A 15,316-nucleotide genomic window follows, 5' to 3' on the forward strand; every position below is an offset into this window, starting at 1 on the left:
CCCCATCTATTACTTTACATCATCTTGCTATCAGTTTGGGGTCTGTGCTCTAGCCCTGTTGTTGAAAGATTAAATATAATGGCCTCTCCTGACTTAATCACAATCTACTGCTTAACAGGCTGCCACACTGCAGCTGAGGAAATGTATCTGCTGCATTCACCCCAAAATGAAGAGAGTGATGGACTGGGAGTCTCCTAGCAGCCCCTCGGTGGAAAAAAACACAGGAATGGTGGGCATCTACAAAGCACCAGGGCTCAGAGCATCCTTACGCTGTCTCCTGAAATGACCGATCCATCGAGTACTTACCAGTCCTTACCAAAATCCCACGCATGCCCGCGTTCTGGGCACCGCCGACATCATCTCTGCAGTCCTGGGACAGAATAGGAGATCAGCCGGTTAGCAGTCACAGACATTATTTGTTAACAAGTTTTTCATCACATTGTCTGCTTTGCACATCACTAACGAGCCACTTAAAAGCAGCTACACAGAGTCAAATCTTAGCTACCTATTAGACAAACCGTCATAGGAATGATTTACTACGTGCTTTTTGCCTGATCAAATAGCGACTGAAGTAAGAGAACTACCCCTGTGGACTACACTTTAAATCCTGCAAGTTTTGATGGTTCAGTTTTCACCCCTTGTTTAATCCCAGTGCTTTTAGAAAGATCAGTTCATGGCATTTGGGAGGCACTACACGCAGCAGATAGGAGCACGACGTTAACAGGCAGGTGATAAGGTATTTGGTCTCCACGTACATCACCAATCATGACGGCCTCCTCTGGGGCACAGTCAGTCCCTCGCAAAGCTTCTAGGAAGAAGGTTTTCTCTGGTTTCCCCACCACTGTCGCTTTGGTGTCCGTCGCATATTCCAGCCCAGCTACGAAAGGTCCAGGTCCCAGAGCCAAGCCATCTTTTTTCTTGAAATATCTGGCTTTATGTATAGCTATAAGAGGAGCCCCATCCAAAATCAACCTAGAGAATGAATGAAGAAGAAGGTACAAAAATTATATTAAAAGAAACGCTAAAGGCCTCGACTGGCTTTCGCTTAAGTTGATGACAAAACTCCCACTGACTTTCATGAAGCCCCAAATTATAATGCAAGCTAGCATTCATTTGGAGAGTTAAATTAAGATCCTTCCTTTCTTTTCCCCAGAAACAGCTAATAAACCCCCCAAATAAAGAATTTATTATCTTGAGGATTTTAACAGGTGACTATTTTTAAATCCTGTCTATAACTCTCATGCAATTAGGTCCATTACTCTAAGCAGCCTCACTTTTCACTAAGGCAAACGTCCTAACATTAGAACCCATCTGATTTCCCCAGGCAAATATTTTAAAATATATTAACCACAGGTAGTGGGCTGGAGGCAGCAGTTTGATGGCCACGGCCTTCATCTCCTTGCCTAGACTGAGACGACAGCAGTACTTTCAGGCTGCTGCTGCCGGGAAAACTGCAGCCCAGCAGCTCTTGGGGCTGTTGGTGTGACCTGTAACAACCAAACAGCTCCATGTTTCCAGCAGAGATGGGTGTTTAGGTGATTCCCAGGTACAGGATAAATCATTTTACCTTAACTCTGTATTTTAAAGTTGGAGGAATTACAATAAGGAGTTGCATTTAAAAAAAAGCACAAAGATATTAGGTGCATTCATGTCCCATCAAATTCCACAGTTAACAATGCTGGATTTAAGCTCCTTGCTATTGGAAACCAAAAATTCCAAGCGGATGGTAATTCAAAGCAACAAGTCACCAGATTCCTAACGCTTCCGAGTACGATAACAAGGTCACAGAATAAGAGTCATAACAGTGTGGCATGTACAGTACGGCATCATTACAGGAGGCTCTTGGCTGGGCACAGCACCTGGGAGCCATCGGGAAGCGAGTGCAGCAGTGGTCTGACAGAGCGGGAACTGCTCCCTGCCAACAGCTGAGATCCTCTCACCTTCCACAAGCCCATTTCTCCCCCGACACCCCAGCGTGTGCCCTCCTTGGGGTTCCACAGACAGCACCTCTGCCTGCCAGCTGACCTACCCGTTAAAAACCTGCACAGAATACAGGATTGTCTGGAGGGGGGGTGGAAAAATGTAAGGGAGGAAGTAATTAAGAAACTGCTGTTACTCCACCGATCTCCATCAGTGCCTCCTTAGCCTCCCTACCCTGTCACCCCTGTCAGTTCACTTCATGTCTGCTTGAGGGCTCTTGTCTAACGCTTGCCTTGTAAATCCTTGTGGCAGGAAGCGCATCTCATTAGAGTACACAATGCCTGAACAGCGGACCCATGACAGCAAAGGAATCAACGGGAGTTTAAGAAGGCTCGCTTTCACAGAATCTGGACCTATTCTTTGATTCTTCCATTTCTGTTACCTGCCCAGTAGTATTTCCTTACAGCAGACACAGCAGCTACCTGTCCTGCTGCAAAGGGAAGCCTGCGTAGCTGCCATGCTTGAGGAATCCTCCCGGTACTACTAAGCATGGCAACGTTATTGCGGTTCTCTCCCTTCCCAGCCTCAGTGCAACAAAAGCCCTCCAGACAGTGTCTATAGAAATCGAGGTGATGACTGCCAAACACTTCCCGGTTGATTTTACAGTACCTTCTTCAGATACTGCAGGCAACTCCAGTCTTTACCACAACAGGTAGGAATGCAACTAGCAAAGCTGAGGAATAGAGGAGAAACGTTGGCCGTTACCTTCAGGGCAGAAAGGAGGATTTATTTTCCCCCTAACCCTGCCTGATTTAGGAAAAAAACAGAAAAAAACTTTAAGAAAACAAACAAAATCTTGCTTTGTCCCTTCACTGCCTTTCTGGAGCTCTGCTGTGGCTCTGCTCAAAGAGGCTGGCTTAGGTGACTTGTATGCTCCTTGGAGAACGTCGGCTCCTTGGAGAACGTCGGCTCCTTCCCTCATGCTTGCCGGGCAGCCCGGGTACCTTGAGCAGTATGTAAATGATAATATTTCATTTCACTTAATTATCACAAAACAATTCTATTGAATCAATGCATTCCAAAGCAACCTCAAGAAGAGAGCTAGCATGTGTAATCTGCAAGCAGCCAGATACGTTGTTCACGATGAGAGGATGCCTCTAGGATACAGAAAAATTTAATTTGACAGCAGCACCACAACCGCTTACATTCAGCAGTTTGCAGGAAAGATCTCACCTGAGAGAATTCTTTTAAACGTGGCATCAAAATCCCACACATACAAAAAGAGAAATTTAGTCTCAGTCATTTCAAACGGTGCCTAGAGAATGGCCTTACTCTGTGCATCTCGTTTTGGGACTCATATTGGGTTTGATTTACCTACCCTTATGTTGGCTATCAACCGAGTAGTTGCCTACCAGGTAATTAGTCAGTCTGGGCTCTTCACAGTCAGTGGAGATGAAAAAGCACTTCTAGGGCACAGTTCAACTGTCCTATTTTAAGCATTACTAAGGGGAAAAATGAATGATGCCTTACAAGTACCTCCTCTCTCCCTCAGGAGCCCAAGTCACCAGCTCAGATACAGGCATCGGCACTGTAGATATCTGCATCTAATCAGATTCTCCTTAAAGTTTTGCTATGAGCAATGCAAATCGCCCAAGTGACTTAATTATCCAAGCAGTAAAGGACAAGGACTACGGACACAGCATAAGGCTTGAGAAGAAGAGAACGTGGCCAGTAGTCGGTATTTCAATTAGACCAAACAAAACTGACACGAGCAGAACAGTTCATCCTCAACAGAGGACTGGGGGCAGAAAAAAGCAAGTCAGGGAGATGTTATAGATCAGACAGAGCCCATCCTAGGGCCTCTGCCCAGCTGAAACACAGGACCAGGAAAACACCTAGCAAACGCAGGACAGAACAACAGAGGATGAAATCTTCCTCCAGGCAGACAAGTCATCCGAGTGGCTGGGAACGCATCTGCATAAGGCAAGGTGAGCTGAAGGACTCAACCTTGCTCAATACTGAGCCGCACCACGCAGACAGCTCTGGATATAGGATGCTCAGGCAGCACGCATTCCACGCTACCCCCTGAATACGTCTCTCTTGGGCAGCAAGGCCATGCTGCGCCTGTTGCAGGGGACTCAGTTTGGCCTTCAGCACCTTCCATCCATCACCAGAGCTAGCGTTCGATACTGTGTTTAACGCAAAAAGCCCAAATCCAGCCTGGGACAACCTCACTCACCTCCACAGGGCCAGCTCTGCAGGTTTTCCTGCGTACGCTGGCCTGGGAAAGCCTGGGGCCCTCAGGGACTCTGAACGGGATGACTGGTTTCTTGTTTTAAGCATCCTGGTGTGTAGCTCGAGGCAGCTAATGACTATTATTCAACAGCTAATATATTCATGACAGAAATATCAATAAATAAAATGATGTAAGCACTGGAATACACGATGGGTTAAGTTCCTGCAGTTGTGAAATTAGAGTCCGCTCACGACTGCACTGTAAAACTCTAAAATCAATGCCATTGGCAAAATGCGCTAATGAGGCAAACAGAGAGTCAGTTTGGGTCAATATATGTTCTTATGACATAGAACTGGCATGCAGATAAGGACAGCATTGGCTTCCTACTCCAGAGAGCCTCCACAGGATACCGGTGAGCAGTAACTGATGCTCCCTCTTCGGATGTCGTGGTTATAAAGACAGATTTAGGTGCTTGAGATCAGGTTTCTTTCAAATTTCAAGGTGTAAAAATCGTGTGGTAGCCATCATCCCGCAAGCAAAGAGTGGAAAAGACCCATTGCATGTATTGTAGCACAGCAGGGAGTTATCCAGGTTGCTACAAGATGTCTTCTTTAGCACTGAGATAGCACTAAAGTTGGTTACCAGCTGCTAGCAGGGGTTAGCACTCCCGCAGCTGGGGTTGGCTGTGCAGGTGGGTGCTCCTCCTTCCTTACAAAGCCAGGCTGATCAGCTCGGCCTAAACTGCTGCTGAAGGACAGCGGGTTCAGAGAGCTCCTAGTAAAATAAAATGGGGGCACAGCAGGCTCTGTTGGGGTGTGTTACAGAGTAAGTTTCATCAACCTAACTTTTTAATTCTACTCTATTCTTTTAAATGTATTCTTTTGTCTGAATAATTTCACTTAGCATTAGTCAGCAGGAGAAGGAATTCAAGGTCACATATCATAAACTCATCCTGACCTGGTTGCTTGGCTATAGGGGGGACTGGAAGAAGGTAAGGAGGAAGCTCTGTCAGCCAAAGCTGCAAACCATCAAGATAAGGACAACAAACGGCCCATCAGGAGTTCAGAGGTGGAGAACCAAAGAGAAACAGCTGAGCCCCCAGACCACGAATTACCGTTAGACCAAGAGGCACGTGGAGAGTGCGTGAAGAGACTGACCAAAAGGCGCGTGAAGGGCACATGGAGAGGGGCTGCATAGATTGTAAGGGTTTAAAAACCCAGGTTTTCTTTGTTTCGGGGTCCCTCTCCGGAGGCACCCAGCTCGAGCTGTCATTCTGCTGTACCATCCAAATTAATTAATTATTCTTCTAAGATCGGATGTCTGAGACTCTGCTGCGGGAAACCTAGGGCAAAGAGATTTCTTTAACAGGTGCAGGGTAAGGGGAATGTTCAGATGACCCTTCTTGGTGCGTTTCACAACAGACAAAAAGCACAGCACCGGGGCTAAACTCAGCAACAGGTTCATGTTCAAGTCTTGTTTTTTTCAAATTAAAATCATGAGTGCTGTGCTGAGCTAGAATTAGAGAGGATGTATGGCTATGGACCTCTGCACATACTATTGCAGCCTGGCTCATGGACGGTCACAGATAAATTTTATCTGATTCACCCCTTAATCTACAGACAAAACAAAGAGCTTTAGAAATAAGACCGAGCAGATCTGATCCGTAGATCATCTAGCCCAGCATATTGTTCTGGCCACTCCTGAACGCAAGATGCTTCAGAAGATACTGCTAGATATCCTGTATTAGGTAGAGAAGGAATAATCTGCCCTAAATACTGGATTTCCTTCCCTGTAATATTTGGGCTCCAAAGGCTGGGGTTTGAACAAAGAAGTCATCTCCCAAATACTTCCCAAGATCCTTGGTTTTGTGTATTTCCTCTTGAAGCATTCCTAACTTTTTCACCTCAATGACAACTGTGACTGTACTTCTATAGTTTATTTACAGACAGTTTATTTTGGGGTGCATGAGGACGAGTGTGGCCAGCAGGTCAAGGGAGGTTCTCCTCCCCCTCTACTCTGCCCTGGTGAGGCCACATCTGGAGTGCTGGGTCCAGTTCTGGGCTCCCCAGTTCAAAACAGACAAGGAACTACTGGAGAGAGTCCAGTGGAGGGCAACGAAGGTGATGAGGGGACTGGAGCATCTCCCTGATGAGGACAGGCTGAGGGAACGGGGTCTGTTCAGCCTGGGGAAGAGAAGACTGAGAGGGGATCTCATCAATGCTTATCAATACCTTAAGGGTGGGTGTCAAGAGGATGGGGCCAGACTTTTCAGTGGTGCCCAGCGACAGGTTAAGGGGCAACGGGCACAAACTGAAACTCAGGCAGTTCCATCTGAAGATGAGGAAGAACTTCTGTACCTTGAGGGTGGCCGAGCACTGGCACAGGCTGCCCAGAGAGGTTGTGGAGTCTCCTTCTCTGGAGATATTCAAAACCCACCTGGACGCGATCCTGTGCAACTGCTGTAGGTGACCCTGCTTTGGCAGGGGGGTTGGACTGGGTGATCTCCAGAGGTCCCTTCCAGCCCCAACCAGTCTGTAATTCTGAAAGCTACGAAAACCAGGGCCGGACTGCCTGAAATTCATAATTAAGGCCCCAAATCCACCAAGGTTAGTGGTGCTCTCTCAAACACAGAGGAAGACACCATAATCACGCCACATAACGGTGCTATTGCTACCACCCTCTTCTTCCCATACAAGAAGGATTTCCTCACACATCTAGAGGTACAGAGCCCAGCAGATGACAGCCACCATTCAAAAACCCTCGAGAAGGGGCTGACTTACCGAAACGCTCTGGTCATCATCTCATAGTGAAAATGTTCAGGAGCCAGTCCTACCACCACTGCATTGGGGTCATCAGTGGCTATCCCTGGAAAACCAAAACATGACTCTGAGCGAATACAGTTTTATTCATACTTAGCAGTACACAGTCAACAAGTGCAATTAATCACTTTATAGCAAAAATGAGCATTTTCTGACACAGACACATCACATAGATTAGTTTTATGTCTTTCAGAAATGAAGAAAACATCTGCGGAAAAGGTGCTGATCTATCCAGACTCTGCCATCCTTCATGATAAACACAACTCTGCAGCTGGATAGTCTTAACAGCCACTGTTCAGCAGTGATTGTCTCACTGCCTCTACTGAAATCCAGCAGACTGCACAAATCACTTTTTTAACGGAATGACTTCTTATTATCTGAGAATCTCTTTCCACCTGTATTTATCTGCTTTGTAAGACAGCAAGGCAGGAAGACTAGTGAATTCCATCCAGTCTTTCCATTCCCTCTAGTCACAGAAAACTCCACTTAGGGTATAAACTCTGATTGTTGTTCTATATATCAGTCTGGTTATGACAGCAAAGATGGTGACCTAGAAGTTGTTACACTAGATTAGTTTTGGCTCTTCTGGAAGATTTTTTTTTTTTAAATGTAGATTAATCCCCTCAAGAACAGCTTGCACCTCCTTTGTCCTGCACTGCTCCAGAGAGTATGATTGTTTTTACGTGGCAATGCTGGTTCTGAACAGTTCTGAACAGAACCAGCAATGGAAGCAGAGTAGCATCTACAGGAGAAAGAGGAGTACCAGAGAGTTTTATTTATGAGAGGTTAAGTTATCAGCTGCATCCTACACTTGCTGGGGTTTTTGTTCCGCCTTCACACAGCACATCCTCTACACCTTTACTGGGACAACTAGAGCTCCTGGGTCTTCAGTGTCATCACAGCCTGCTGGCTGATGTCTCCTGCTACATGTCCTTCAGCTAGCTCAAACAGCAAAATGTACGCTCAGAGGCGCCATATGGATTTGTGACGCTACCCAAAAGCATCTGGGTCCTTTCACCAAGAACGGATTACGTTCATCCATCTGTGCCCAACTTTATAGACAGATTAGCAAAGAATAGTTCAATAGCAGCGATTAACGGGAATTTAAAGCGTTCTCCATTGTACTTAAATGTTTCAAGAGCAGCACTGAGAGAATGTGAGCCAAACTGCAGGCCGCAAAAAGAAACCAAACAATCCATTCCAGACCCAAGCAATGCAGATAACGCCACCAATGTACTCTGCTGATATCTCCGTCTTTGCCATCTTTTACAAAATCAGCATCAGCTACTGTAAAGCTGACAGAAAGACACCAAATACATGGAGATTAAACTGATTTAAACACCTTCAGTGAAATAGCTGCTGTCTCTGCTGTTTCTGACCCAAGAAAGCCTTCCCGAGAAAACAACTACAGAATATTGCCGGGGGTGTATTTCTCTGGTTACGACGTTAGGTAGAACAGATTATCAGGTTTCATTGCTCTCAGAGCCCACAGAGACTTCTCTCCTGAACACTTATCTCTCTGAAGATTACTGACTAGACTATGGCACTAAAACTTACCATGAAATGTCTAGCTCCTAGCAAGATTAGAACCTACTTAAATGACGCAGCCATAAGGATTTCAGTTCCTAAGGCAAGAGGCAGGGAGCAGTGGCAAGCCATCCACATTTTTGCTGCCTCGATTTTAAATGAAAGATTGAATAGACAATATACAGTTTTCAACTCTGAGTATGTTAAAAACATGGGTATCTTTACTACTCTTGAAACAAGGATGTGGTTAAGTCACAAACTAACTGTCCTAGCTTCAGGCACCTGCCAGACGTGTCCAAGTTAGAATAAATCATCTTCTATTCCCCTTAGGGTTGAGGGAGGGAAATGGGAACATCTGAAAGTAAAGCAAGTTTTAACCAGGTCTTTAGAGATGGCAGTCTATAGAAGCCAGGGCGATGAACCCTCTGTCACCAGTTAAGGTATCAAAGTACATGAAATGAAACCTAGATGTTCAATACAAGATAAGTAACACTAACTACCTGGACATTTTACATTTAATAATTGTGATAAATAATATTGTAGTTTTGCTTAAGTCATAGGCAGTTGGAAAGAATGTAAGTCTCCAGGTACCCAAGAATGGGGATGGAGACAGGGCATTATACATTCAGATACAGGGTTAAGATAAGTATGGGGACGGAGACAGCCCTTATCTTAGCCATGATTAGCCTCTTCCTGGATGGCACATTCCCGTCCTTATCTGGAAGAGAGGATTAACTGCCCACTTGGGTTTGCAATGCTGCTGAAACAACGGAGCACAAGCACCGGAATAAGAAGTTCAATTGAGAGGAAGACTTTTGAGACTTCACACCACGACCCCCAAAGACGACCCCTGGACAACAGTGCGCAGATGCAAGTGGGAGGGTATAGATGTAAATAACTTCGGGGAAATCATTTAAATATGTATAAGACTTCCGGGAAATGACATGAATATGAACGACTGTCCTAAATAAATTTGTGGAAGTTGGACTAACCAGTGTGCATGCAGGAGGATCACGGGGGTGATCTCCCGTGCACCCAGTGCTGAAATAAACCTTTGCTTCACAGACTTTGTCCTCTCTTAAAAACTACATAGGTGAATGTTTCTCACAATAATAATCTATTAAGAGAGAAACAGCCTTCTGCATGTGCCTACACACTGGCTTTTCAGCTCTTTATGAGCAAAACTTCTGTGCAATAGCTGAGGGAAACCTGATTTCCAACAAAATGACACATCCATAAAACAAATCAGCACTGGTAGGTGCAATAAATCTCCAATGATCTAGTGATAAGTATTACCTTTTTTTTTTTAAACACTGGAAATTAATCAAAAGTACCAAGTTTTACCCAAATTCTTGACTATTTGAAGGCTTTGGCTGCCATTTCCACTACTCCTAAAGAAGCTATGACTTCAGACTGTGTAATGATAATTTAAAAAGAAGAAAGGACCTTTATGACTCTGGAGAGTTCCACATTTCAGGCTTCGTCATGGCCACTGGTACATATATGATTGTCATTCTATAAAACAGAGAGCACTATGTTTCCTTAGTTATTCAGTAACTTCCTCCATGCTGTTTTCCAACCACCTCACCTGTGAAATCAGGCAGGGCCTTATCATCCACCAGGAGAAGAGGCCGCACCTGCTTTTGCTCCAGAAGATTTCTGGCTGCTGTCAGAGACGTGAAGATCTCATTCTCTGCAATGTCAAATCCCAGTTTCGTTAGCCTCTCCAGCAGGTCTCTCTTGCACTCCTTCGTTGTGTTCGTCACAAATCGAATCGTAACCGGAGCGCTGCGCAGCCTGATAAACGAAGAGCAAAGGCAAATTGGTCACAACGTTCTTCTGTTTACACACTCCTATGTCTCTTTGGGACTGAAAAAGGATTGTTTCTCCAAAGGCTGCCGATGAAAAGACTGTCTACATCCCAGAGGACTGGTGCCACATAAGAGCCATGAGGTTGTGAACTTCCAGGTAATGTGAAACAGATGGCAAGAATTACAGCTACCAGAACAAGACTAAGTCTCCCCTGCTTTGCTCCTATCAGGAAAAGTCAGGAGAAAAATGGTGATTCCAAACTCAATCTTCATAGTATGATCAACAACTAGTCTGAAAAGCCTTTTAATTCAAACTAGATAATAAATAAACCAGCCCTGTATTCTGGATCAACAGCATCCTGAACCAAAATAAATAAACAAAAGAACCTTGTGGCTAAGTTAATATATTGAACTCCACATGCTGGGTGAATTTCACAGCAGCTGTGGCTCATTCAGAGATGCAGGATGCTCTAGGAGCCTGTGTTACCTGTGTGACAATTTTATGTCAGCTTGTGCAGCCATTTCTCCCTTTACTGAGGAACACCAATATCAAATAAAACCACATTATTGCCCTACGCTGACAGTACATGCTACCAAACAATCAAATAATTTTAAGTGACAATTTCAACAGCGTTCCCTTTAATTAGTCCCCCACCATCACTTTCTCTGTTTGTTGCTATAGAAACAAACACTGGCATCAGGACTGCACAGAGAACGTCAGAATAAAGTTGGTCAACGCTGGAGACTTGCTTGCACCTGCCCCTTCTTTCTCTTGTTAGTCACATACACTGACCCTTCACAATTATGAACTGGTAAAAAAGTCCCTTGGTTGCTAATAAAATCAAATATATTTTTTTTTCCTATGGACTTCAATACTGACAAGTAACCCTAAAACCAGAATCTACCCATTTGTTCCCTAAGCAAGCTGCATGCCTGTCATTTCAGCTTCTCTTTAGGAAGGACAATGATACGGATTAGCAGAAAAGAGCATGAGAAAATTTTTTGGTCAAACCTCGAAGCAAAAAGACCTGGCTGTTCTTCACAATGAAATGACACCTGCTCTCCATACCTGTGATAGCTGGTTGAAGCTGACAAACAGCACCAGATTTTCTCTGCACCTTATCCCTTCTCTAACTCCGTCTCTTGCCAAAGCCAATACAGGGCGTGCATGAGCACGGCTCAGTAGTAATCAAGCAGAAGCAGAAGTCAAAGGAGAATCAGTGGTTTTAGAAAACAGTTTGCCTTCTGATTCTACAGAAGCCATTTCTTCTGTCCAGTCTACTGCCTGGGGCTTTGGAGGTGAGCAGCAGACAGGACAGATACTGAGTTCTTCTCGACAATATGACCACTTTTTTATACATGGACGTATGGATTTTCAAGAACGCTGACTCTCACCTGGCACAAGTTCTCCCTACAGCATGAAACACCAAGCAGACACAGTCCAGTGAATGAAAAGGTAATGAATGAGTACCCAACGCTTTAGCAGCTTCTATTCCTTGTAATTTTACATCTTTAGGAGATAACTGTTTCCACAGAATTATTTGTGAAAAGAAACCCAGTTTCCTAATCCCTCTGTGAACTTCTCCTCTGAGCAACAGTCTAGCTTTATAAAAATCTAAGCAGCCAATACAACTCCAGTAAAAACTTCTCATCCTTAATTCAACCCTATTCCACTCTCCTGATTAATTCTTACTGTCCCAGCATCTTAAAGTGTCCTCCCTCCCTCACCATAATAGCATGTATCACTTTGTGTTTTTCTTCATCCATTGCAAGACGTCTTCTCCAGAAAAACAGTGTCATAACACAGTACAAACATCCCTGGGGTTTTGTATCCTATTTTGCCACTGACTCGGCCACATTAAGTCATTTTACTATGCCTCGGCTTCCTTAGGCATCCTTTCATCAGGAGAGAAAGAGGTACTTAACTTTCCTGTTTATTAATGGGTTGAAATTCCTACAAAAGATGGGATGTATTATCAGATGTTTCTCAAACTAAAAAATGATTGAGGTTGTTTACCTAGCAGAAGGAAATTTGAAAAATAATAAAGCAAAGCCTTGGCTGAAAGACGAAATTAAATGAGAGCTCTGCAAAGGATGCCTCGCTCACTAGGCCAAGTTATTCTGTTATTCCACTTTAGCTCACCACAGACCTAAGGGCTCAGATAAACAACCAGGTTCTTGTAGTCAAAACTAAGAAACAGATCAGTTTAAGTGACTTTGGTGTACATGGGGCAATTGAGGTTAACTTAACTACTTTCTACTTTGGCTAAGGCTGTAGTCCCATACGAATCAGCGAAAACACTCTGAACATTGTCCTTTTCTATCTAGAAAAGTCTTAGAAAAGACCTAGAGAGCAACTTAGGAAAGCTGCGGGGGCTCAGGTGATACATGGCAACTTTTCAATATCTAGGCCCTTTGCTGATTTCTCTTGATATCAATACAGGCATAAATAAAAGCAGAATTTGGCCGCGTATTTGCTTACCCATGACAGCACAAAAAGGCAGAAGCTTCAGGACCGTTTACTTAAAGAAGCATCTTTGTGCAAACAGCGCTGACATAACCTATCAGAGGAAATCGAAAAAGGTAGCTTGCCTTTTAAGAGCTTCCTGCGCGCCTGGCACAGCTGAGTCTTCAATGTGAAGTGTGCCGCTGAGATCCACCAAGACAGCTTTCAGTGCACGCCGAGCTGCCATCCTTCCTTCCCCAGGGAAAAGACAAATAAATGAAACAACAAAAAACTGGTTAGCAGACAATGGATAATAAAAATAAGGAACTCAGTTAAGCGCCTCATTTGTGCAAAGCCCGGTATTACTCAGAACATTACTCGCAGTATTAAATGGGCCCCTTTAGACACAGAAATAAAAGGCAATGTTTAAAAAAAATACATAATTGATGGGGTGGTATTTTCCCAAAGACTCTATATATGGAAATCAGGTGCTATTTGTTTTTTAAGTGCCTTTATTTGTGCACGTCAAAAAAATCTCTAAACAACTAAGACTGTTGGGAAGAGGATCATTAGGTCTGGTATTGCTGGTTCAAGGCCTCAGCAAACACATTTCAGCAAGTCCCACCGACACCAATGGCGCTGTTCAAGTAAAAATAAATATACTACTACTAAGCGATGACACAGTGCTCTGACTATAAAGCTCAAAATGCTCTGCAGAAGTGGATATTGTTAATTTTATTTTTGTAAGCAAGATCTAGGGTGATCCAGCCCACAACACAGTTCAGGTGCCCTAACTCTTAGACTATTTGGTGTCACACAAACAGGTACATGAGACTCAGCCCAAAACAGAAGCCAGTATTCAAAGGGTAAAGGCACTGGGGAGGAAAGCAGCAATGCCACGTGCAAGTCATCTGGCTAAAAAGCTGTCTTCAGATACTTGCATTTCTCCTTACGTGTGCCGCAAGTGCTGTATTTTGTTCCACAAGCAAGTCCACTGAGCTATTCCTTAGCATATGTCCCATACCAAAGCTTTTCTCCTGTTTGTTAGAGAATAACGACTATCTGATCTCTTAGACAATATCGACTATCTGATCTGTCATCCCTAGCACATCATCACAATTTTATGTGGAGCTGTTTTGGTTACAGACAGAACATGTAGCATGTATGTACTTTAAAAAAAAACACGCAGAGTAGTCAACACTATGATTAGAACCTGCCTTAATAAATTTAATTTTCTATCAGGACAGTTTTATCTTTGCAGACAGTTTTATCCATGATCAAGATCATGTGAACTTGATGACTCAGGTACAAGACACATGCACAGAAAACTCTGAGGTTCCACTTTCATTATTGCTGCTGGTTCCCTGCAATAAGAAAAAAAAAAAAAAAAGCTTATTTTATAGTATGTCTGTTGCTACATAGGCCAAGGTTAAATGTCTGTGATACAAAGCTGATAACAGAACTCCTAAGGGAGCTTCATCAATCCCATGGGAAGAGGGGGCTGAGTTCCCAAGACATCTTCTCTGAGTAAAATACTTGGAGCAGACAAAGTGCCTGAACAGAATGGAATTTGCCCGACTCCACATTATTTTCGTGACAAAAGATCTCTCTTCCCTCAGCTACTTCAACTCTGGCACAGGGAATTTTGAGTGCTGAGAACGATTAAAAAAAAAAAAGGAGTGAAGAAGGTGCTACTATATAAATTCTCTAGCCAAAGACACATGACTGCAGAGCAACTGCACCATGCCTGCATGGACAGCACAGCTAAGGACAGGGATAGAACATCCTAGTTTAATAGAAATAGGATTTTTTTTTTTTAATTCTTCTTTTACCCTAGATCTCCATTGGGTCTCCTATTCAGAGTGTATTTATTTGGACAGTATGGAAGTTATTTGCAGACCCAGTTTTCAGCATAGCCTAATTTTAAGTATAAAGCTCATGGCCTAGCAAGAGAGTCCTAAAAAACCTCAGTTTTCATAACCGCAGCTCAATACATCAGGAGAACCTCACCTTCATGCTGGCATTACAGTTACAGCAACGGGATGAAGCCATACGATAATTCAGGGAGGTCAGGACATGAGGGACCATCCACTTCAACTCCCACCTGGTCCTTGGTTGTCTAAGGGGCCTACACACCATATAGGGACATAACAAGATGCTCACAACCTATGGAGAAAAAGGTCTTGTGCCCTTGCAGGAAGGCTTTTAATGGTACAGATGTGTTGGGGGCCACGGAGGGGCTGCTCTCCACAGCAGATGTGTCCCGCACTACCCATGCAGGGCCAGCCTCCCTTGGCTCCTGTTCACGGAATCACAGAATCGTTTAGGTTGGAAAGGACCTTTAAGATCATTGAGTCCAACCATAAACCTAGCATGGCCAAGTCCACCACAAAACCAGCTCCCTAAGCACCGCCCCTACACCTCTTTTAAATACCTCCAGGGATGGTGACTCCACCACTTCCCTAGGCAGCCTGTTCCAGTGCTTGACAACCCTTTCCAGGAAGAAATTCTTCCTAATATCCAATTTCAACCTCCCCTGGCACAACTTGAGGTCATT

At 44.1% G+C, this 15,316-nt stretch overlaps 1 protein-coding gene across 1 annotated transcript in view; it reads right to left on the bottom strand.

Annotated features, from left to right (window-relative positions):
* HDHD2 (haloacid dehalogenase-like hydrolase domain containing 2) overlaps window positions 1–13,006 on the bottom strand; it is a 13,929-nt gene extending 923 nt beyond the window's left edge. Inside the window, exons 1-5 of the mRNA XM_009700654.1 lie at window positions 12,906–13,006; window positions 10,091–10,299; window positions 6,937–7,021; window positions 756–972; window positions 307–370 (exon numbers count right to left, since the gene is read on the bottom strand). Coding sequence (XP_009698956.1) covers window positions 307–370; window positions 756–972; window positions 6,937–7,021; window positions 10,091–10,299; window positions 12,906–13,006 — 676 coding nt within the window. The remainder of the gene's footprint in view (window positions 1–306; window positions 371–755; window positions 973–6,936; window positions 7,022–10,090; window positions 10,300–12,905) is intronic.
* Window positions 13,007–15,316: the final 2,310 nt, after the last annotated feature.

The sequence above is a fragment of the Cariama cristata genome, unplaced genomic scaffold (assembly GCF_000690535.1).
Source record: "Cariama cristata isolate BGI_N322 unplaced genomic scaffold, ASM69053v1 scaffold2065, whole genome shotgun sequence".
NCBI classification, from domain to species: Eukaryota; Metazoa; Chordata; class Aves; order Cariamiformes; family Cariamidae; genus Cariama; species Cariama cristata.